The sequence below is a fragment of the Bidens hawaiensis genome, unplaced genomic scaffold, assembly GCF_021521415.1.
Source record: "Bidens hawaiensis isolate Kalapana, Puna unplaced genomic scaffold, B.hawaiensis_p1.1 tig00076366_1, whole genome shotgun sequence".
Taxonomy (NCBI): domain Eukaryota; kingdom Viridiplantae; phylum Streptophyta; class Magnoliopsida; order Asterales; family Asteraceae; genus Bidens; species Bidens hawaiensis.
Window position 1 is genome coordinate 312 of NW_027506717.1, and position 22,290 is coordinate 22,601.

Below are 22,290 nucleotides of genomic sequence, written 5' to 3' on the forward strand. Positions count from 1 at the left end.
GTTTCTTCAAAGGAGTTCACAAGCAATACGCGTGCACGCTATGAAGTTAGCATTCAAGTAAATATTTTCTCTTTATTTTGATGCACATGTTAACTATATATACATGTCACTCCAAATAGAATGTAAATATATAGTTGCATTTTGTTTACCTTGTTTGAAGGATTATTACTAGCTACTCTTTGGGTGTTTTGTTAGTTTAAAGCGTGTGGATATGTGACGAGACGGGCGTGAACCATGCAAATGTTTGGGTTGAATCCCCGATGGTCGTGTATTAAGTTTGTATATTATTGTGTTAATTATATAGTTTTAGCTATTTATTTGTACGAACAATGGTACTTCATACGTGTCTTTGTGTTACAGGTCACTGGATTTTAACGTGGTTAAATTGGACTTCTACAAGCACAAGAGGAAGTCCCGGGATGATGTGTGATAGCGTATGATCAAAACTGGATAATTTGGATAAAAGTTGATTGCAGCATATCATTTGCATAAAAACAAAGTATCATATGCTGAGCATAAGAGGAGCGTATCAAGAGGAGTTTTTAAAGTATGGTTTGCGAATTACAAGATCATACTCTAAAGTTAGAGTACCTTTTGCTGAGCCAGAGTACCATTTGCTAAAACTAGAGTACCATGTGTTGAAACGAACTAAACCACGGGAGTAGCAATTTAAACCCTATTTAAGGCATAAAATTAGGGTTTGAAAAATATCACAACTCTGGAGGCCGGAGACCATTCTTGGTGAGGAAAATAACAATAATTCCATCAAATCAACTCTGGATTCCATGAAGATAGAAGATTCAATCAACAACATGAGCCGCTAATCCTCTCGGATCATACCCGGGATGTAGAGTATTGTAACTTTTATAGTTTATTCTCATGTTTTAAGAACGAACTAATTGTAATTGTCTATTATCGATCTATGAGCATTGATGCTTGGTATTAATGCGTACTCAGTCGGTTTATGTTTATTTCAATCCAAACGATTAGTTTGTCAAGTGTTGTGATACGTGTTCATATGGTTGTATTGATTAGTTTGAATATGATGTAGCATAAAATTGCCCTTAGTTGAGTCACGATGGCAAGGACCGTTTGATAACCAGTGATACGTGTTAGCGATTGTTGATGTCTAAGGTTTAACTAGTTGATTACCAGGTTTGATTATCGATAATTAACCTGTTAAATGACATGAGATTGATGTTTGTTACATGCTTGAACCCTGGGTGTGATTTTTTATTATTAATTGTTTGAAATTTGATTACTTGTTTGTTTAATTCTAAACTCAAATCATTGCCGGTGTGATCAACACTGATAATTGCTACTTCATAATGTTATAAATTGATCACATGTTACACGGACCACATACTCCTCGTAGTTCGACACTCTACTTGCCCTAACTAGTTTAAGGTGATTAGGATACCTGATTATTATTGTTTTTTACTAGATCACGACAGTCTAGTATCAATCCCCCACATGCTACAATGCTTAGAGTATATAATACCAGTCTGTTGTTTTTCGAAGCAATAGTTAGCCGTTCGGAAACCAAAAGAGGGGAAATAAAAATTAAATTACAAATTTCGCCCAAAAGAATACTTATAAAGAGATGGTGTAGAAAGATTATACTGACAAAATGCAACGATTAGACACAATGGAAAAGCTAAAATTCAATCATGCACAACGAAAATTGTGAAAATTTATACTCTTATTTAGTTGGGAAACAATATGAAGAACAAGAGAAGAAACTGAGATGAGAAGGTTAGGCTAAGGAGTATCGGATGAGAATTTTGTGTGCCATGAAAGCTTTTGAGAATATCTGTATATTACTGATTCTCTTTGTTGGTTGTTTACAAACAAACAAAATGCTTAAATATGCTTGAAAAGAAACTATTACATCATTTCAATGGGCTACTACACGAAACAAAAAAGTAAGAAAAAAAATTGAAAACCACGGTTCTAAATTAACTTTACAAGCATAATATATATAAATATATCTTCTTTTTCTTTTAAAGACCAATAATATTAAAAAAACGAAAGTGAGACAACTAGCAAGAAGCCCAAACAAACAAAAAAAGTCAAAACCGAGTACAAAATGCAGAGAAATGCATCTACCATATCATATGCAATTGTAGAGAGAGAGATGCCTATCATAACCCAAAATTATTGTTGCGTGTCATGACTTCCGCCGTTTTTTAAAATATCAGTGTACTGTCTATTGACGTGGTGATCCAGAGTTTGTATTATTTTTAGGGTTGTTCAAAAAAGCTTGAGCTCATGACTTGTTCGATAAAAACTCGAATAAAACTAGCTAAAAAAACTTAATTCGAAACAACCTAAGCAGAGTTGGTTCATTCTTGTAACTGAGTCAAACTCGACCCAAGCTCAGCTAAGCTTGTTGGCTTAATCTTAGATTCATTTTAAGCTCAAGCCTAGATAAGTTGTCTCGTTTAATTTTTACCTGATAAATTTTGTATAATACAAACATGTGACACTGGCAAACCAACACATGTATTGTACTAGTGCTTCAGATCCAAAAGTTGACTTTCAATCTTTGACTACTTCCATTATCATCATCATCATCTAACTCTAAACACACACACAAAACCCCTTTGTCAAAATCATTTCTTTCTACCCCCAATTTCCACTTCACAATAATCCAATTCATTAATCAATCTACTCACCACATATTCCGACAATAAACAACCTCCGATCTGCACTTACAAAACCCATTTTCCGACATCCAATTTAAGGTAATCCGATCCGTTAGTTACGGTTTTAACCGCCGTCACGATACTACATTGATCTTTTTGTTTTAATTTTATGTGATTGTATAGCTGTTGTTGTTATATGAAATGGGTTTTAGCTGTTTTTGATAAATTAGGTTAAATATTGGGGTAATATTTTCCAATTTTAGATGGAGAATTTAATTTGTTAAGAGATTGTTTATGTTAATTTGGTTATTATTAAACAGTTAACCGGAATGTGATTACATTTTTTACTGTTGAATTTATTATTAGTTGTTAATTTGGATTTTGTTGGCTTAATTGAAAAGAGGGGGGGGGGGATTAGAAGTGATTGGTTTTGTAGTTGTTTTAAGTTAAAAGTTAGCATTTTTTACTAGGGCTTGGAAACGAAACGAACGTTTAGTGAAATGTTCGTGAACCGCTCGGCTAATAAACGAATGAACATGGACAAAAATTTTTTTTTGTTTAATTAAACGATATGAACATGTACACACGCTTCGTTTGTTCATTTATGCTTGTTTTTTACGCTCGTTTATAAATTTAGCAAATAATTAAATATTATTTGTAAATTATATATTAGATGGACCCCATAATATCGTATTTTTGTTCAGTTATTCATTTATGTTCATGAATTATTCGTTTAGATTTTTAACGAACAAACATAGACGAACAATAACATGTTCAATTTTTAAACGAACGAACATGAGCACAAATATTTGTTTGATTAACTGTTCGTGTTTGTTAAAAGTTAAATGAACGAAAACCAACATGAAAATGCTCATATCTTAAATGAACGGACACGAACATGTTCATTTTTTTAACGAACGAACATGACCACAAAATCTGTTCTATTAACTGTTCGTGTTCATTCGGTTGATTTACAGGTGTACAAGAAACACAAAATATAAAATTTGGACACTTTCTAAGAGAAAAGATTAATATTTGAATGATATATGTGTGCAGGTGCATCGTATGTCGTATCGCTTGACATGAAATGAGCATACATTTTAGTAACATATGAACTTACATCAAGAAATGATTACGAAAATGGGTATTGCCACATTTCCGACGCGATATTTAATCGTCATTTTAACCTTCATTTGCACATCTGTATGCTACATTGAACGTGTCGGGTTCTCAATTGCATACACAGTTGCCGCTGATGCTGAAAACGTAAGTCAATCAAGCAAAGGCACAATACTGTCAACGTTCTATTACGGTTATGCGTTATCACAAGTTCCCGGTGGCTGGGTGGCTCAAAAAATAGGCGGTAGACGGGTCTTACTTTTCTCGTTTATATTATGGTCGTTAACTTGTGCTTTGGTCCCACTTGACCCGAACCGAGTCATTACCTTAATAATCGCCGGTTACTTGTGGGAGTCGCACAAGGCTTCATTTTCCCATCTATTCATACTGTTTTAGCCCAGTGGGTCCCACCACATGAACGGTCAAGATCCGTTTCGTTAACCACATCTGGAATGTACTTAGGTGCAGCCATGGGTATGCTTTTGTTACCTAGTTTGGTTAAGTTTCTGGGCCCACAATCCGTGTTTCTAGCCGAAGCAGGGTTAGGCGGCATGTGGTCTTTATTATGGTTTAAGTTCGCTACTGACCCTCCACGCTCGCAGCATCCGAAAGCCGCTGCGTCTGGGTTCGGTGAGTCGTTGTTACCGGTCAAAGACGGTCCAAGTCAAAGGACTAAAACCGACAAAAGTCAAATCCCGTGGAAGAGAATCTTTTTTAGCTTACCCGTGTGGGCTATTGTTGCTAACAATTTCACGTTTCATTACGCGTTATACGTGTTGATGAACTGGCTGCCGACGTACTTTGAGTTAGGTCTCGGGTCGAGCCTTCAAGAAATGGGTTCGTCTAAAATGGTTCCGTATTTAAACATGTTTATATTTTCAAATATTGGCGGGGTGATAGCCGATCATGTGATAACCAAACGAATCATGTCGGTTACATTAACGAGAAAGGTTTTAAACACCGTTGGGTTTTTAGTGTCTTCTTTTGCATTAATCGCAATTCCTCATTTTAGAACACCCGACGGTGTGGTGCTTTGTTCTTCATTGGCTCTCGGGTTTCTGGCACTCGGGAGAGCCGGGTTTGCAGTGAATCATATGGATATTGCGCCTCGTTATGCTGGCATTGTCATGGGGGTGTCTAATACAGCTGGTACTTTGGCGGGTATAATTGGGGTCGGGTTGACAGGTCAGCTTCTAGAAGCTTCTAAAGCTACGGATTCGGATCTTTCTAGCCCCGATAGTTGGAGGATGGTGTTCTTTATTCCGGGTTTGCTTTGCATTTTGAGTTCGTTCGTGTTTTTATTATTTTCAACCGGTGAGAGGATATTTGATTGAGGGAAGTTTGTTTTTAGGCATATTATAGATTTATATGATATATTGACCTACTAATGCTTTTTCTGGCATTATGATTTTTCAATAGAGATATGTTAAAACTTTACAATACTGTTATACTGCCTAATGACAGCATTGATATTATGCAGATGGTCAAGAGTTGTTTCCATATTTTGTAACTGTGTTTTATGGAATGCTTATGATTATGTGTGCATAAATGACGAAGTTACGAAACCAAACCGACATGGTTGTGGCCAGACTCTAATGTTAGCCTCAGCCACCATGATGTCCCGCTTTGAAGTTTCGAATTTGAGTGGTTAAATTCGGGTATTTTAGAGGTTAAAGTCGGGTCAGAGACCCGATGGCGGATTCTACTAGAAACAAAAACAACAAAGCCTACTAATTTTCCAGGATGTCGCTAGCATAGTTATCAAAGGAGTTAGGCGCACTCAAGGCCTATCTCAAGGCGCATAGGCCTTGTCTGAGGCCTAGGCGTTAGGCACAAAAAAAAGCAAGGGCTTAAGATATAAAAACATTAAAATAAAAAAAATATATATATATTTTATGCTTTGAGAAAAATAACAAATTTATACTGTAAGTATATAAAGTTAATATTACTTTCTAAAAAATATATTTATAGAACTGATATACTTAAATATTAAAATCATTTAAATAGTTTCAAAATAAAATGTAACCTTTTTAAGATAATTTGTGTAAAAGAAATATTAACATATAAAACATTGTTAGTAAGTTTTGAAGCAAAGTCTTTGTTTTCGTTTTATCATCTTCTTTCTCTCCTCTTTAACTTCTGCTCTCTGGTGATGTAACCACGTATATGTTCTAGACGGAATTTGGCAGTAATTTGCATATATCCGCCAAAAACCGGTAGGAATCCAAGCGGAAAAGTCATCAGAAAGTCATTTTTGGCCTGAAAGTTAGCGGAAGGGCGCTTTTGATGGTGCAAGGCTGTATGGTTCGGCCTTGCCTGAAAATTACGCCTAGGCACACTAGGCGAACGCTTTTGATAACTATGATCACTAGTTCACTGAGGAAAACATGCTCATGGCTAAGGAAAACAAAACAACTTGTTTTACCTTATAGGGCAAACGAATATCGTGTCTCCTGAGAAAAGCATGTTGCAAGTTTAATGGTAATTGTTTAATAGTAAGTAAAGTTCACTTGAATGGTAATGTGACTGAAATCTAATACTTAAAATAAATTGAAAATAAAATAATTTATTGAATCCCTCCAATGACTCTGGCATAGGGATCGTTATTTTCAGTACCGGTACGGTGCCGAAATATTTGGTTCGGTACCGGTACGGTACCAGGATTGTATCGGTACCGAAGGTAAAAATTCAGGAAATACTGGTACCGTACCGATCCCGAAACTCAAAACTTTGGTACCAATTCGATACCAAAACCGATACCGAATTTGCTCATCCCTACTCTGACAGATTAATATTTTAATTTATCAGAAGCCTTCATCTTTATTACTCTACTACAATCCATGTTCATCTTTATTACTCTACTACAATCCATGTTTTACTTTGTTACAACCCATCAACTTTTTCAACATAAATGTTATAAATGAAAAGAAATTAAAATTTGTATGCAAAGTAGGCGAGGATTGAAGAAGTTGGGTGGAAATATATTTTTTAAAAGAGTAATTAACAAATTTATTATTAAACTTTAAAAGTTAGTTAAAGCCAAAATTTATCAACAAATTTATTTTACATACACACAACATATTATTTAGCTAAGTGACTCATTTTCGATAAACAAGCAAGGATTGAATGCGCCCACCTGCCATATATGTACTAATAGATAGCCTATTTATACATAATAGTAAAGATGTCGTCTATGATCATCGATCATAGAAATGAAATAAATATAGATTTTAATCCTTACCAACTCGATCTTGTTGCCCATGAGAACAAACATGCATGAACATTTCACGAAGTATGTGTCCGGATAGTCCAAAGTCTCGGTAGTTAGCTCTTGGCCTTCCAGTTGACAACAACGTAGATGGAGCCGTGTAGGCGCGCTATTCCGTGGTGGGGATTGTAATCCATAAATTCTCCATTTGTCACTCAACGATCGAACTTTTATTATTTCTTTTTTTGAGGATCGATGAATCAAATGATATTTATGTTCCAATTTTTGTCTATTCTTTTCCCTCTGAATCAAACCTTTTTTTTGCCATACTCGTTAAGCTCCTATTAGTATCCATGATACAAGTCGGATCCTATATGTAGAAATATAAGTTAAAAAGGTGGATCTCTTCTTCATCGAAAGAAATGAGATTATCGGGGATACAAAACAATCAATTAAAAAAATAACCAAACTTCGTTGATATAGAGGCAATCAAGAAAATTGCATAAGTAAATATATAACCTATAGAAAAGTGGGTTAATCCCACGAATAGTGCTTGTCCAATGGAAAGTGCTACATGTTTATCTCTCAAACGAATCAAATTAGCCAAAGGTGTGCGTTTATGAGCCCATGCTAAAGTTTCAATCAACTCCTGCTAATATCCCCGTCAGAAAATTAAAAACATAAATCCAGTAGCCCAAACAAGATGTCCAAATAAAAACATCCATGCCCAGACTAATAAACTATTCATACCAAAAAGATTATATCAATTAATAAGTTGTGAAGAATTTAACCATAAATAATATCTTATCCAACCCATCAAATAAATGGAAAATTCATTAAATTGTGAATGCAAGGTACTTCCGATGCCAATAAAAAGTAATTCATTCAATGGTATTTAACATCCAATAAATTTGTTGATAAATTATGGCTTTAATGAACTTTTAAAGTGTGTTAATAAATTTGTTAATTAGTCTTAGAAAAATCAATCCACGTTACATATTTTCTTTTCCCTTGCAATTCAACTATTTCAGATAATACAAACAATAACCAAGAAATTAAACAACGATTCCATTTTGGACCTTTGGTGAATGAAATCGTCACACTATTCATTAATGACATCTATTTAAGTTCTTTACAAAACATTAGTCTATTTGATACTATCCTTTATTAAAATCATAACAATTATTAAGATGTTACCTTTTAATGACTCATAATATTTTAATGATTAAGAGGTAGCCTTAAGTCTGAATAATTAAGAGGTAGCTTCTTAATCATTCAGACTTAAGACTACCTCTTAACCATTAAAAGGTAGCCTTTTAATGACTGTTAAGAGGCTACCAAACAGCCCATTAATATATTGTTATAGTGATTAAATTATCATTTATAATGAATCCATTATATTTATTACTTTTGATTCATTATTCTTAAACTATACTTTTTTATACTTCTTACATCTTACATGAAACACACATCACAAACTATAATTTTATAGTTTTTACAAAACTTTATTCGATTCTTTAACTACAGCATTCTAAAAATGACAAACCAAACCAACAGAGTTCGGGTTGATTTAAACCCATTTACTTTCTTTCTTTTCAAAATCATTATTTCACATTAACAAAAATAATTAAGACGGTAATTATAACATACTGCATATAAACACACAACCCTGGTTGTTCACGAAAACGAAAACCGAAACCCAAATAAACCAATTTGAATTGTTATTTGAATATTCCGATTGGATCTATCCGAATATCCGAATAACTAATTCGGATTTAGATCGGATTTTCATATGAAATTCTAAAAAATCCGGATTGTATGGATTACTCAAATATCTGCTTAGTCCAAATATACATCATGTTTTTAGTGACATTTTTATGTTTTGTATGCTTATTTAGACTATTGTTTGAAGTTTGAAGTTTGAAATTTGAATTTATGTTCAAGACTAACTTGTATTTTCCAGTTTGTATATTTAATGTGATTTTAAATGTGTAAAAAATGCTACGGACAAGATACTAGAAGAATTTTGTTATTTGGTTAATTTTGGATTTTTTTCGAATCCGATCCGAATTATGTTTAGATAGGCTCCTAAAATTTTTAAATTCGAATAATCCGAGTAGAATAATCCGTTATCTGATCCGACAAACACCCTTCATATATGTGGGCAAATAAACTGGTTAACCGAAACAACCTGAAAAATCAAACCGAAAAACGAACTGGTTTAAAACCGATTATATAAAAACTAGTTTGGAACCAATTGAAACCGTAAGTTCGGAACCAGTTTGCAATCTTCTTCACCAAAACCGACCAAAACCTGAACCGAAACCGGCCAAAACCCGAACCGAAACTGATCATACCTGGTCAAAAAACCAGTTTTAACCTGAACCGAAACGATCATAAATCGATTTTGACTTTTGTTGACTAACCCGAAGCGATTAAGAATTTTAATCAGGGTCGACCCGTTTAAATCTCAAACCGACTTGTTTCGTTTTCAAATAATAAACACACACCACTGCTCTCACTACCAGGGTATAATATAACTAGGGTTTCTTTCATCAAACCCCCAAATTAAACCTTCAAATTCACCTTCACTCAAACCCTAACACACCATGACGAAAGTCTACGGCACCGGAGTCTTCGACTTCCGGCGCCACCGCGTCGCCGAGTACCCCGTCACCGTCGCCGGAAACGACCTACCAGAACGGCCGCCGGAATCCAAACCGGAAACAACCGTTCCGAGCTCAATAACCCTAGGTGAGATCCAGCGTGACAGACTGACTCAAATTGCGAATGCGAACTGGTCTAAATCGACTACGGATAATAACGATAAGCCTCCTCCGTTTAGTGCGGATCTGGTTAAGGAGATATACGAGATGGAGTTGGTGGTGAAGGAGGATGGAGGATTGAGGCGAACGGTGCCGTTGCAGAGAGTCATGATACTGGAAGTGAGTCAGTATTTAGAGAATTATCTCTGGCCGAATTTCGATCCCGATACGGCGTCGTTTGAGCATGTTATGTCCATGATTCTTATGATTAATGAGAAGGTAGTGATATTATTAATTATTATATATTTATATGTGTAGTTTTAATAATTAGGTGTACTGTAGATTCTAACCTTCTAGGAGAAGTGGACTCAATTGTGTATATACTGTAGAACTGTGAATAAACTGAATTGGTTCACGAAAAGCTATATGAATGAAAGTTTGTGTTTGTGTTAGTTTATTAAGGAAATGAATGTGTTTGTGAACGGTTCAAGAACACAAATGAAGACAAACAGTGTTTTGTTTGATTTGGTTAACCGAAAATGGTTAGTGTCAACTGCTTGGTTCGGCTACAAAGTTTTTGTTGGTGTTTTTTAGTTATATGATTCTTATGATTAATGAGAACGTATTTGTATTAATAATTGTATGTGTAGTGCTAGGGTTTGAAGAATAAATATAGTTTACATGAGAAGTGGGCTCAATTGTGTGTATACTGTAGAACTGTGAATGAGCCGAACTGGCTCATGAACAGCAGCTAACTGAATCATAGTTATCAAATGCGCTAGGCGCACAGGCCTTGCGTGGGGCTTAGGCACAAGCTTTAACCATATAACAGGAAACATAAATCATAAAGTGGGAATTCAGCAAAGCAAATTAAAAATAATTATTAAACAATAACAAAATTCAATAAGAATTAATCATCTAGAATAGTCGAAGATTATATAATAGATTATATTAAATTAAGTAAATTCCCCCTTGTTAGGTAATTATTATGACTCAGTTAGTGAATAATAATAAAAAAAATCATAGAAATTTAAAAAAACCAGAAAAACCGGAAATTGCCCCTAGAATTGCGCTTTTCCTATTTAGAGGCGTGAAATGATCGCCTCGCCTATAAATAGCGCCTAGGCGCAGTGGGCGGACGTTATTGATAACTAAGAACTGAATGAAAGTTCGTGTTTGTTAAGGAAATGAACTTGTTCGTGAACGGTTCAAGAACCCAAATGAAGGTAAACAATGTTTTGTTTGATTTGGTTAAAAGAAAAAGGTTAGTGTCAACGATTCTGTTCGGCTGCGAAGTTGTGTGTTGGGGTTTTTTTAATATTCATATTCATATATTAATTTTACGTATGAATCAGTTACATAATATTCATATACATCTTTGTTTTGTAGCCAATAATTTCGCTTAAATGTATATGATCAGATTAGAATAGTCATTAGAATGCCCTGCTTGGGTGCGCGCATATAATGTGTATATGTGTGAACCCTCAGGTGGGCTAAAGTGGAATTGCACTAATTTTGACGTTATTTTACTAATCTCGTGAAAATAACGTTAAAAGTGGCGGAAGGTTAATCAGGCATCATGTGGTAGCGTTGATAGCCGAAAGACAAGGGTACATGCACCAATCGGCCGGTGTCCCAATGGTTGAGTGTTATGTGCCTTATGTCCAAGGCTTGATGCAAAACTACCATCGAGCTGGGGGTCTCACCGGAAGCAACCTCTCTATTCCTACGGGGTAGAGGTAAGGCTGTCTACATCTTACCCTCCTCAGACCCTACCATAGCTTTGCTATTGGTGGGATATACTGAGTACGATGATGATGACGATGATGATGATGATTAAGTACTAAAATTTTTAATGAACAAACATAAATGGATGTAAGCGAACACAATTGAATGAAAATGGCTTTTGTTCGTGTTTTTTCATTTAGTTAATCGCCCAAAATTCTTTGTTCATGGTCAGTCATTCATTATACGGACAAACATTAACGAACTTCCCTATGAACAATTCACGAATAGTTTGCCGAACATTTGGCTTGCTTGCAGCCTAATTTGGTGTTTTAATGCTGTGCTGTTGAGGTTTGTATAACAATTACAGTTTCCATGAGTAGTGAACTCAATTTTGTATGCATAATATTGTGAAGGAGTTCATGTAAGCACAATTTTCGGTAGTCTACCAAATCCAGTTGACTAGCCTGCAATATAAACATAAAACTCTTGTAGGTCATATCGAAATATAATACCTTGCTTGTAGGGTTTAATAACGATTGAGTAGAGAATATGCTTTTGTATTCTTGTTGAGTGTGATATCGTTTGAAGTTTTTGGTAGAAGGTAGAGTGATACAGGTCATTAAGGAAGGTTAGGGTTTGAATCTCGGTAATAAGGTGAACGAGAATGTTTGTGTGTACTTTATGTTGAACTTATGTGTTAAGTATATTTTATTTTGTAAATGTGCAGTTTCGTGAGAATGTTGCTGCGTGGATATGCTTTTATGATAGAAAAGATATGTTTAAGGCGTTTATTGAGAGGGTTCTCTGCTTGAAGGAGGTATGTGACATCGTGACTTGCTTTCTTGGTAGCTGTTGTGTCAAGACTACTGGCTGACTTTGAATATTTAATGCAGGGAAGAAGCCTGAGTATTGCAGAGAAGACAAATTATCTACTTTTCATGATTAATGCCTTCCAGGTAAAATATAGAACTTATCTATACCCTTTTGATAGAAATTTGGCATAATGAATGTCAATGTCATATTAGATGATTGCACTGGGAGTCTGGGACAAATTATAATTGCCTCACTTCTTGGTTTCTTTTTGTGACAGAGTTTAGAGGATGATGTAGTCAGCAAGAAAGTCATGAAATTGGCAAGTTTACATTGCTGGCATAGTATATCCTATGGTCGTTTTCAGGTAAATTCATGCACCATATTCTTCTTTCATTAAGCTCATTTGTCATGATACACTTGTGATTCTCTTTTGGTTTGTTTTCAGATGGAGCTTTGTCTTAATCCAGATTTGATCAAGAAATGGAAAAGAATTGCCAAAAAAGCCAAGGAGGCAAAGAAACGAGGGGAATCTTTGGATATGTCATTAATGCTGGAAGTGAAGTTCTTGAGGAATCTCATTGATGAATTTCTAGAGGTGATGTTTGTTTAAAGTTATAACTATATAGTGTTATTTTTTATTATTGAATCATTAAAAGCGTAGCACAGGAAGCTAGACAAACTTCTATTTGTTCTTAATATACAGGTTCTTGATTCCAAAGTATTTTATTATGATGATGATGAAGGGTCCAATGCACGTGGATTTGAAAAAGTTAATGAAGCTTCAATCTTGTATTGTGAGAGGTTTATGGAGTTCTTAATTGACCTTTTGAGCCAGCTTCCAACCAGGAGGTGACATATTTGACTATCTGTGAATATTTTCTCGTGTTCACAAAGTTGATAATGTATTTGTTTGATATTAATTTTCTTCTTTGATTGTCCCACAGATACTTTAAACCTCTTGTCGCTGACGTGGCGGTGGTTGCAAAATGCCATCTAAGTGTTCTTTATAGACATGAAAAAGGGAAGCTTTTTGCACAGCTGGTTGACTTGCTGCAGTACTATGAAGGTTTTGAGATTGATGATAATTTAGGGAGACAAATGACAGACGATGAGGTTCTTCAAGCCCATTATGAACGGTTTCAGGCTTTCCAGCTACTTTCATTTAAAAAGATACCCAAGGTATGTCTATTTTTAATCCGTGTGAAGAATGCATGTATCAGGGGCCTTATATTTTCAGATTTTGGAAAATGAGCATAATTTTTCTTGTAGTTGAAAGAACTTGCACTTGCTAACATTGGGGCGATACATAAGCGTGCTGATCTTTCAAAGAAATTATCTGTACTTTCTCCTGATGAATTGAGGGACTTAGTCTGCAATAAGGTCAGTAAATTATATAAATTATTATTTATATAATCTGTTTGTCCACTTTAAAATATGATTATTGTGACTATAATTTGCAATATTCACCATGTGATGTTCTGTGCCCAAGTATGTGTAGGGTATTATTGTCTTTTTATAATTTTTTCAAGGGAAAACCTGCTGTTTTGTCTGATGCTGTTTTTATCTTATTGCAGCTTAAGTTGGTTTCAAAGAATGACCCATGGACCAAAAGAGTTGACTTTCTTATTGAAGTCATGGTCTCCTTTTTTGAAAAGCAGCAGTCTCAAAAGGAAGCCATTAATGCTCTACCACTGTATCCAAACGAACAGATAATGTGGGACGAAAGCCTCGTCCCGAGCATTAATTACTCAGGGGAAGGCTGCTTAGCACTTCCAAAGCTAAATCTACAGTTTTTAACACTTCATGATTATCTTCTTAGGAACTTTAATCTCTTCCGTCTTGAATCTACTTATGAAATCCGTGAAGACATTCAAGAAGCGGTCCCACATCTCCTTGCTTACAATAACAACGAAGGTCAACCCGCTTTCCGTGGTTGGTCAAGAATGGCTGTGCCGATTAAAGAATTTAAAATCACTGAAGTAAAACAACCAAACATTGGTGAAGTAAAACCAGCATCTGTAAAAGCGGAGGTCACTCTCAGCATTTCAAGTTACAGAACACAAATTAGATCCGAATGGAATGCGTTAAAAGAACATGATGTTCTCTTTTTGCTTTCTATCCGTCCGTCTTTCGAGCCATTAAGTGCTGACGAGGCTGAAAAAGCATCGGTCCCACAAAAACTTGGTCTTCAATTTGTGAGAGGATGTGAAATTATTGAAATTCGTGATGAAGAAGGTGGTTTGATGAATGATTTCACGGGAAGGATTAAACGGGATGAATGGAAACCACCAAAAGGTGAGCTAAGAACTGTGACGGTTGCACTTGATACTGCACAATATCATATGGATGTTACTGATATTGCTGAGAAAGGTGCGGAGGATGTTTATGGTACGTTTAATATTTTGATGAGAAGGAAGCCGAAGGAGAATAATTTTAAGGCTATATTAGAGTCCATTAGAGATCTCATGAATGAAACATGTATTGTTCCTGATTGGTTGCATGATGTGTTTTTGGGATATGGTAATCCTTCTGCTGCTCAATGGACTAATATGCCTGATTTACTGGAGACCGTTGATTTCAAAGATACTTTTCTTGATGCTGATCATGTTAGAGAATGCTTTACCGATTATCAGGTTTGTTTCCAGTTGCAAAATGGGTGGGACAACATGGGTTCGGGTCAAAAGGGGTAGTTTTTTGGTTTGGATCACAAAGGGTTCGGTTGACTGATCGGACACATGCATGCATTCTCTTATCCACTTTTTGGATTTAATAAATAATTAATGTGATAAATATTGTACACCAAATAATTTAGTACGAAATCATTAAATTTTTGTTAATATAACTGTTTAGGTAAGTCTGAAGCTGACCTGTTTATAGGTAATTGGTAGGCTTGTAAACGAACCGAACGAACACGATGTTCATGCTCGTTCGTTTAACTTCAACCGAACAAACGATTGAACATGAATAGTTAATTGAACAGGGTTTTCTTGTTTGTGTTCACTTGCTAAGAAAATGAACATATTCTTGTTCATTTATCTTCGTTCGTCAACATTATAAACAAACGCAAACAAATGAACATAGTTGAACATAGATAAACAAATATAATTTAGCTAAAACCAAGGAAAAGTAATGTGTGGAACAATGTGTTGGGCCTAAAAGGTTATTAGAACCAGACTAAGTTGTAATGGGCCAAAATTTTTAGATGAATATATTGACGAATGAACTTCAGACGGTTCATGAACCGTTCACTGAACGTTCGATTCGTTTACATGCCTAGTAATTGAATTGAAATATTCACAGTTAAGGGTATTTTGTCCAATTTTTGAGTATGTTGTAGATGTTTTAACTAAGCAATATTTATTTTCAGGTGATGTTTACAAATCCAGATGGCACAGAAAACTTAAATCCACGACCTCCATTTCGGATTAATATTCCCAGAAATCTGAAGGGAAATTCTCATGCTCTCTCTGGGAATGAGAAGTCCACCACAGATACAGTGGATGTTGCCACACAGGATATTTCTGAGAAGGAAAAACTAATTGTTGAGGCATACAGGCCTCCTGATCCCGGTCCATATCCTCAAGATCAGCCAAAACAGAATTCTGTTAGATTCACCCCCACACAGGTGTGTGCATATATATATATATATATATTTGTATTGTATATAAAATGTTGTATCATCATGTCTTTGCTATAATCTTATTTTCTGCAGGTCGGGGCAATAGTCTCGGGTGTACAACCAGGTTTGACAATGGTAGTGGGTCCACCTGGTACCGGGAAGACTGATACTGCTGTTCAGATATTGAATGTTCTTTATCACAACTGTCCTTCTCAAAGGACATTAATAATCACACATTCAAATCAAGCTTTGAATGACCTCTTTGAAAAAATAATGGAGGTATAGTTTCGCATAAATACTTTTTCACGTTTACATTCAAGCTTATTTGTTATATCTACATGGGTTGACTTTGTTGACTTTGACAGAGAGATGTACCGGCTCGTTATCTTCTTCGACTCGGTCAAGGTGAGCAAGAACTTGCAACAGATCTTGACTTCAGTCGTCAAGGTCGGGTCAACGCAATGCTCGTGAGACGTCTGGAATTATTAAGTGAAGTTGAAAGGCTTGCAAGATCTTTACAGCTTCCGGAAGATGTCGGTTACACTTGTGAGACAGCTGGGTACTTTTGGTTGCTCCATGTGTACTCCCGTTGGGAACAATTTCTAGCCGATTGTGATAAGAATCAAGATAAACCCGCGTATGTTAAAGATCGGTTTCCGTTTACCGATTTCTTTTCCAACACCCCGCAACCGGTTTTTACTGGGAAATCGTTTGAGGATGACATGCGGGCTGCTAAAGGTTGTTTTAGTCACCTTAAAACCGTGTTCCAGGAGCTTGAAGAATGCCGAGCGTTTGAACTGTTAAAGTCAACGGTTGACCGAGCTAATCACCTTATGACAAAACAAGCAAAGATCGTGGCGATGACGTGTACTCATGCAGCTTTGAAACGAAAGGACTTCCTACAACTGGGATTTAAATACGACAACCTTTTAATGGAAGAAAGTGCACAAATATTGGAAATCGAGACGTTTATTCCAATGTTACTTCAAAGACAAGAAGATGGGTACGCAAGACTTAAACGGTGCATCTTAATCGGTGATCACCACCAATTGCCACCTGTCGTGAAGAATATGGCGTTCCAAAAATACAGTCACATGGATCAAAGTTTATTTACGCGGTTTGTTCGGTTGGGAATTCCTTATATTGAGCTGAACGCTCAAGGTCGGGCCCGGCCGAGTTTAGCCAAGCTTTATAACTGGAGATATAGGGATTTAGGCGATCTTCCTTATGTTAAAGAGAATCCTTTCTTTCATAAAGCTAATGCGGGATTCGGTTATGATTATCAGTTGATTGACGTGCCTGATTATCATGGGAAAGGTGAAAGCGCACCGTCTCCTTGGTTTTATCAGAATGAAGGGGAAGCTGAATATCTTGTTAGCGTTTATATCTATATGCGGCTATTAGGATATCCTGCAAATAAGATATCCATTTTGACAACTTATAATGGCCAGAAGCTTCTGATACGCGATGTTATTAACCGAAGATGTGCACCCTATGATTTTATCGGCCTTCCAAACAAGGTTAGTCGTTATTTTGTAATTTGAAATTTGATGTATGTTTTGATTTGTCTAACATGAGTGTTTTAATGATCCCTTTACAGGTGACAACAGTTGACAAGTTTCAAGGTCAACAGAATGATTTCATTTTACTGTCACTTGTGAGGACACGATTTGTGGGACATCTTCGTGATGTTAGAAGATTAATTGTGGCCATGTCTCGTGCTCGGTTGGGACTTTATGTGTTTTGTCGTCTGTCACTGTTTGAACAATGTTATGAACTGCAACCGACATTTCAGCGTCTACTTCAGAGGCCTGACAAACTTGTTTTAAATTTGCATGAAATTGCACCGATTACTGAACGCCTTCTTGACGACACGGGCCCCACACATTTTGTGAGTGGCATTGAGGAGATAGCTGGAATTGTTAACTTTAGAATGCATCAGGTGTATCAGGTACCTTTTATTATGTGGATTTGTAAAAATTGTTTTTTTTTCTTTTTCGTCGTTAATAATACATGTAACATATGTGCTAAACGTGTTTTTGGTATTCTAATCAGGCAAGAATGATGAGCCAACATTATGATGCATCAACAGGAAGCCCGAGTGAGCAAAATGATCCTCAGGATGTTTCATCTGAGCAAGATGACAGGGAAACCGATTTACAAAACCTGCCAGGTGGCGAACAACCAATGGACACTGAAACTCACAACGTCGTTGATAGCACCAATTATGATATGCAGACAGTGGAAACCAATGGCGTGAACACTGGTGAATCTGTTAATGAAGACGATTCAAACATCGAAAACAGCAAGATGGAAGAGTAATCTAGTTTTCTCATTGTAACTATAAACTTGTTGATTTGAGGCCGACTCCCAAAACTCTTTGGTTGAAGAGATGTATGACTGATTGAAAGGTAAAACGAGCTCGACTTTTACATTGTGTTTTTGAATATCAAAAGGTTAAGTCAGTAGTACTCGATTAAAGTTTTTGTAGATTTGGTTATTGTAGAGCGACTATGCGAAATACTTGTATTCCTCTTTCTGAGATGGCAGTTTTCTATAGGAGACAGTTTTTTTATTACAACAGGTTTACCTTGACTCGAACCTGAACCTGATTTGATCACTGGACGAGTTAATTTGCGACTTTTGAGTCAAGAAACTACTTTAATCGGTATGCTATTGCGTTTTACTGATTTGAAAATTAATTGATAATGCAAAAAAAATAAAAATAAAGGCATCTAAAAGAACTTAAAAAGGATTAATTGATAGAAGAAATGCTGCTCGTCTTTTAAAAAATGGCTTCAAAGAAAGAAAATAAAAATGTGTATTCATATATAGAAAGTATTTAAAAGAACTTAAAAAGATGTTTGTGTTTAAAATGACAAGAATACTTTCTATATATGAATACTAGGGGTGACAATCTTAACCCAAACCCTTTCAAATGAGTCAATTTGAGTTGTTTTAAAAGTTAAATGAGTTGGTTTGGGTAAAAATGTTTTAAATAAATGGATCAAAATGAGTCATTTGAAATTCCATCATTTTATTTTCGGGTCAAAATGGGTCGACAAGTTCAAAGAAATGGGTCGATGTGGGTTAGTGTCCTAAGAAAATGTGATAGATTTCGGATCGGAACGGGTTTTCGTACAAGACAGGTTTCGGCACGAAACGAGTTTCAGATCGGAACGGGTTCGGTTCGGGTTTCAAGTCAACACGAGATTTCACCCGTGACGTGTTAGGTTTTGGTTTCTTTTGTTTCTTTCTGGTCGATTCCGGACTCGTTTTTGTTCGTTTTTTCAGTTTTGTTTTTGTTCGGTTTGAATTCTTTTAGTTTCGTTTTGATTTATTTTTTCGATTTCGATTGATGTGGTCCGTTTTTGGCTTTTTGTTTCTTTGTTTCATTTTCGTCGATTCTTTCGGTTCCGGTTCGATTCTAGATGGTTATTTTTTATAGAACGAGGACAACGTATGAAACATTTTAGTGTTTTTTCCTTTGTTTATGATTTATATTTTGAGTTATAATTTTTTTATTATTATTTTTGAATATTTTTTTGAGGGTTTTTGATTTTAATAGAAACCCCTTAAAAAAATTTAAAAAAATAATTAAAAAAATCATAACTTAAAATATAAGTAAAAAACGAAAAATCTAAAAAAACTAAAATGTTTCCGCTATTATTCTCGTTCACACAAAAAAAAAAACCCTGGTTTGACCCTAACCTATTTTGACCAAAACAAAAACAACCCTTTTTTTAATTGACTCGTTTTGACCCAAACTCATTTTGACTCATACTCGTTTTGACCAATGACTCATTTCAACCCATGACTCGTTCGATTCAACCCAACCCATTTGCCACCTCTAATGAATACGCATTTTTATTTTCTTTAATTCAAAAACTCAAAAACCAAAACAAATGATTTTCAAAAACTCAAAAACCAACTTTTTGGTTTTTGGTTCAGTTTTAGCCTAAAAACAAACCAAACTGAACATTCAAGTTGACTGTGACTTCTTGACATGATTATATTGATAACATTAGGCTACAACATAAAACCCATATATATTAATAGGTCCAATGTTTGTCACTTTGTCAATATTTGGTCAACTATTTTAAGTTTAAGGAATATGTGGGTTAAGTATGATCAACTTTGTTTAATTAGGTCGGTATGATTGATCTTAATGACAAGTTAAGAGATGTGCCACCTATTTTTGCCTATGTCTATGACTCACTACAAACCCAGTGTTACCATATAAGACCTAATATGACCAATTAAGATTTATTATAACTCTTGAAATCCAATTTAACCCATAAAGATATAGGGCCCATTATACTTTGTTAAAATTCAAATCATGATTCTCATTCAAATGTAAAAGTGGTTACAAACTGTTATCTATGGACAAGAGGAAACATATACGGAAACATAAATACATATACGCTAGCATAGACACGTTTTACATATACGTTAATATTCAACAAACATAGAGTATCTAAAATAGCTACTTCACAATTCGCCATTGTCACTAAGGACCATATTGTTGCTTAACAAGAATCAGAGGAAAAATTAAATTTCACTTCATATTTACTATTCGATATATTCAACATAAATTATAAAGTAAATCACCATAGAAACAAACGTCATCAAGACTTTATCTTCAAATTGTGACTAAGGACGTTATTGTTGGTTTTGTATCTTTAAGTGTTTTTGCAATAAATTCTAGCCGTGCTTCACAACGATTATTACTATATATAGCTATGATAAAGGATTGATGTGAAAGGAATTTTGTAGTGCTCGGCATTCATTATCTATAATTGATTGCCATTTTTTTCTTTTTTTTTTTGAATATTGGTTTTAAATACTCCCAATTTTGACTCATTGGTATATAACACTCTCAACTTACGAAATGTTCCCCAACACTCCCAACTTTTAACATATTTTCTTTTGACACTTCCGGAGTAACGAGACAATAACTTCGTTAGTGTTTGGGGTAAAAAATGACATTTTTTCAAAGTTCAAGGAAAAAATCAAAATTTTATTTATTATATATTCCACTTCCTTCTCCACCCAACCACCACCTCCTCTTCCCTGCTGACAACCACCGATCACCACCACCACTGGCAGCCACCAACCATCACCACCACTGACAGAATTCACCGTCACGTCAAACTCATTGTACCATCTTAACTTATTAGCTTTCTTGATGATGGTATACAAGGCCTTTTAACTTATCACTCCAACAAAACCCCCAATTTCAAGATGACATGTGCACAACAAACCTTTGTCTTACTAATCTGGATCTTTAATTTCCAACATTTCCAACAAAACCTCCAATTTCAAAATCCAAAAATCAGAGATGATGTTGGCGATGGTGTTTGTGTGTGTGTGGCGGAGATGATCATGGCGGTGCACTAATTGTAAAAGCAAAGATAAACACGAGGTCGGTCGAAGATGGGGATGATAGCATGGCGATGGTAGGGTAAGACAATGACCTTAAATCTGGTAGCGAGGGTAAGGTACGACGATGGTGGTGACAGATTCTTTCCTCGTGGTAGTGGTCTCTGATGGCGGTGGTGGCTGGTGGTTGTCTGCAGGGAAGAAGGGTGGTGGTTGGGTGGAGAAATGGATGGAATATATAATAAATAAAATTCTGATTCTAGCCCTTAACTTTGAAAAATGACATTTTTACCCCAAATACTAACAGAGTTAGTGTCTCGTTACTCCTGGAGTGTCAGAAGAAAATATGTTAAAAGTTGGGAGTGTTGAGGAACATTTCGTAAGTTGGGAGTGCTATCTACCAATGGGTCAAAGTTCGGAGTATTTAAAACCAATATCCCTTTTTTTTAAACCAAAGTATTGTTTATACCTATTTTACTCTATGCCTTAAATGAGGCTAAAATTCATAGTCATTTGGTTAAAAGTTACACCATTGTCATTATACCAAGCTAGTTGTGTTTAGTTATTAATTTATTGTAAGCAAATTTTCTTTATTAAACCCCTTTCCATTATTTTTCTTCAATTTTTTAATTTAAAGGTTATGTAAGCCTAAATCGTGTCTTAATTTCAACAAAGTTCTCCTTTTTTTAACAACTTATAACTCATTGAAAATGTAAAATTGGTTACAAACTATTATCTATGGACAAGAGGAAACATATACGGAAACATATATACATATACGCTAGCATAGACACGTTGTACATATACGCTAATATTCAACAAACATAGAGTATCGAAAATAGATACTTCACAATTCGTGTAATATCCCGTTTTCTAGTTTCGGTTAATAAATGATAATACAAGTTATTATGAGTCGGGCTAGTTTTGGGTTAAATTGAAATAGGTTATGGACTTGGGCTATGAAAGAAAGAGGAAAGGACCATGGGCTTAAGTCCATGATCTATAATT

The 22,290-nt window shown here is 35.4% G+C and overlaps 1 protein-coding gene and 1 pseudogene across 1 annotated transcript; both read left to right on the forward strand.

Annotated features, from left to right (window-relative positions):
- The first annotated feature begins 3,788 nt into the window (after window positions 1–3,788).
- LOC143618444 (putative anion transporter 5) lies at window positions 3,789–5,434 on the forward strand (annotated as a pseudogene).
- A 4,054-nt stretch (window positions 5,435–9,488) lies between these two features.
- Window positions 9,489–18,256, forward strand: LOC143618445 (uncharacterized). The gene is made up of 14 exons (XM_077090661.1): window positions 9,489–10,019; window positions 12,196–12,285; window positions 12,362–12,424; window positions 12,559–12,645; window positions 12,727–12,876; window positions 12,985–13,130; window positions 13,226–13,460; window positions 13,551–13,661; window positions 13,856–14,914; window positions 15,649–15,906; window positions 15,994–16,179; window positions 16,266–17,420; window positions 17,501–17,851; window positions 17,956–18,256. The coding sequence occupies exons 1-14, from the start codon at window positions 9,585–9,587 to the stop codon at window positions 18,220–18,222; spliced, it is 4,593 nt and encodes a 1,530-aa protein (XP_076946776.1). The 5' UTR covers window positions 9,489–9,584; the 3' UTR covers window positions 18,223–18,256.
- Window positions 18,257–22,290: the final 4,034 nt, after the last annotated feature.

Coding starts and splice junctions, on each gene's coding strand:
- LOC143618445 (XM_077090661.1), top strand. CDS start 9,585: ATGACGAAAGTCTACGGCACCGGAGTCTTCGACTTCCGGCGCCACCGC. Junction 12,646..12,726: donor TATCCTATGGTCGTTTTCAG/GTAAATTCATGC, acceptor GTTTGTTTTCAG/ATGGAGCTTTGTCTTAATCC. Junction 17,852..17,955: donor GAATGCATCAGGTGTATCAG/GTACCTTTTATT, acceptor TATTCTAATCAG/GCAAGAATGATGAGCCAACA.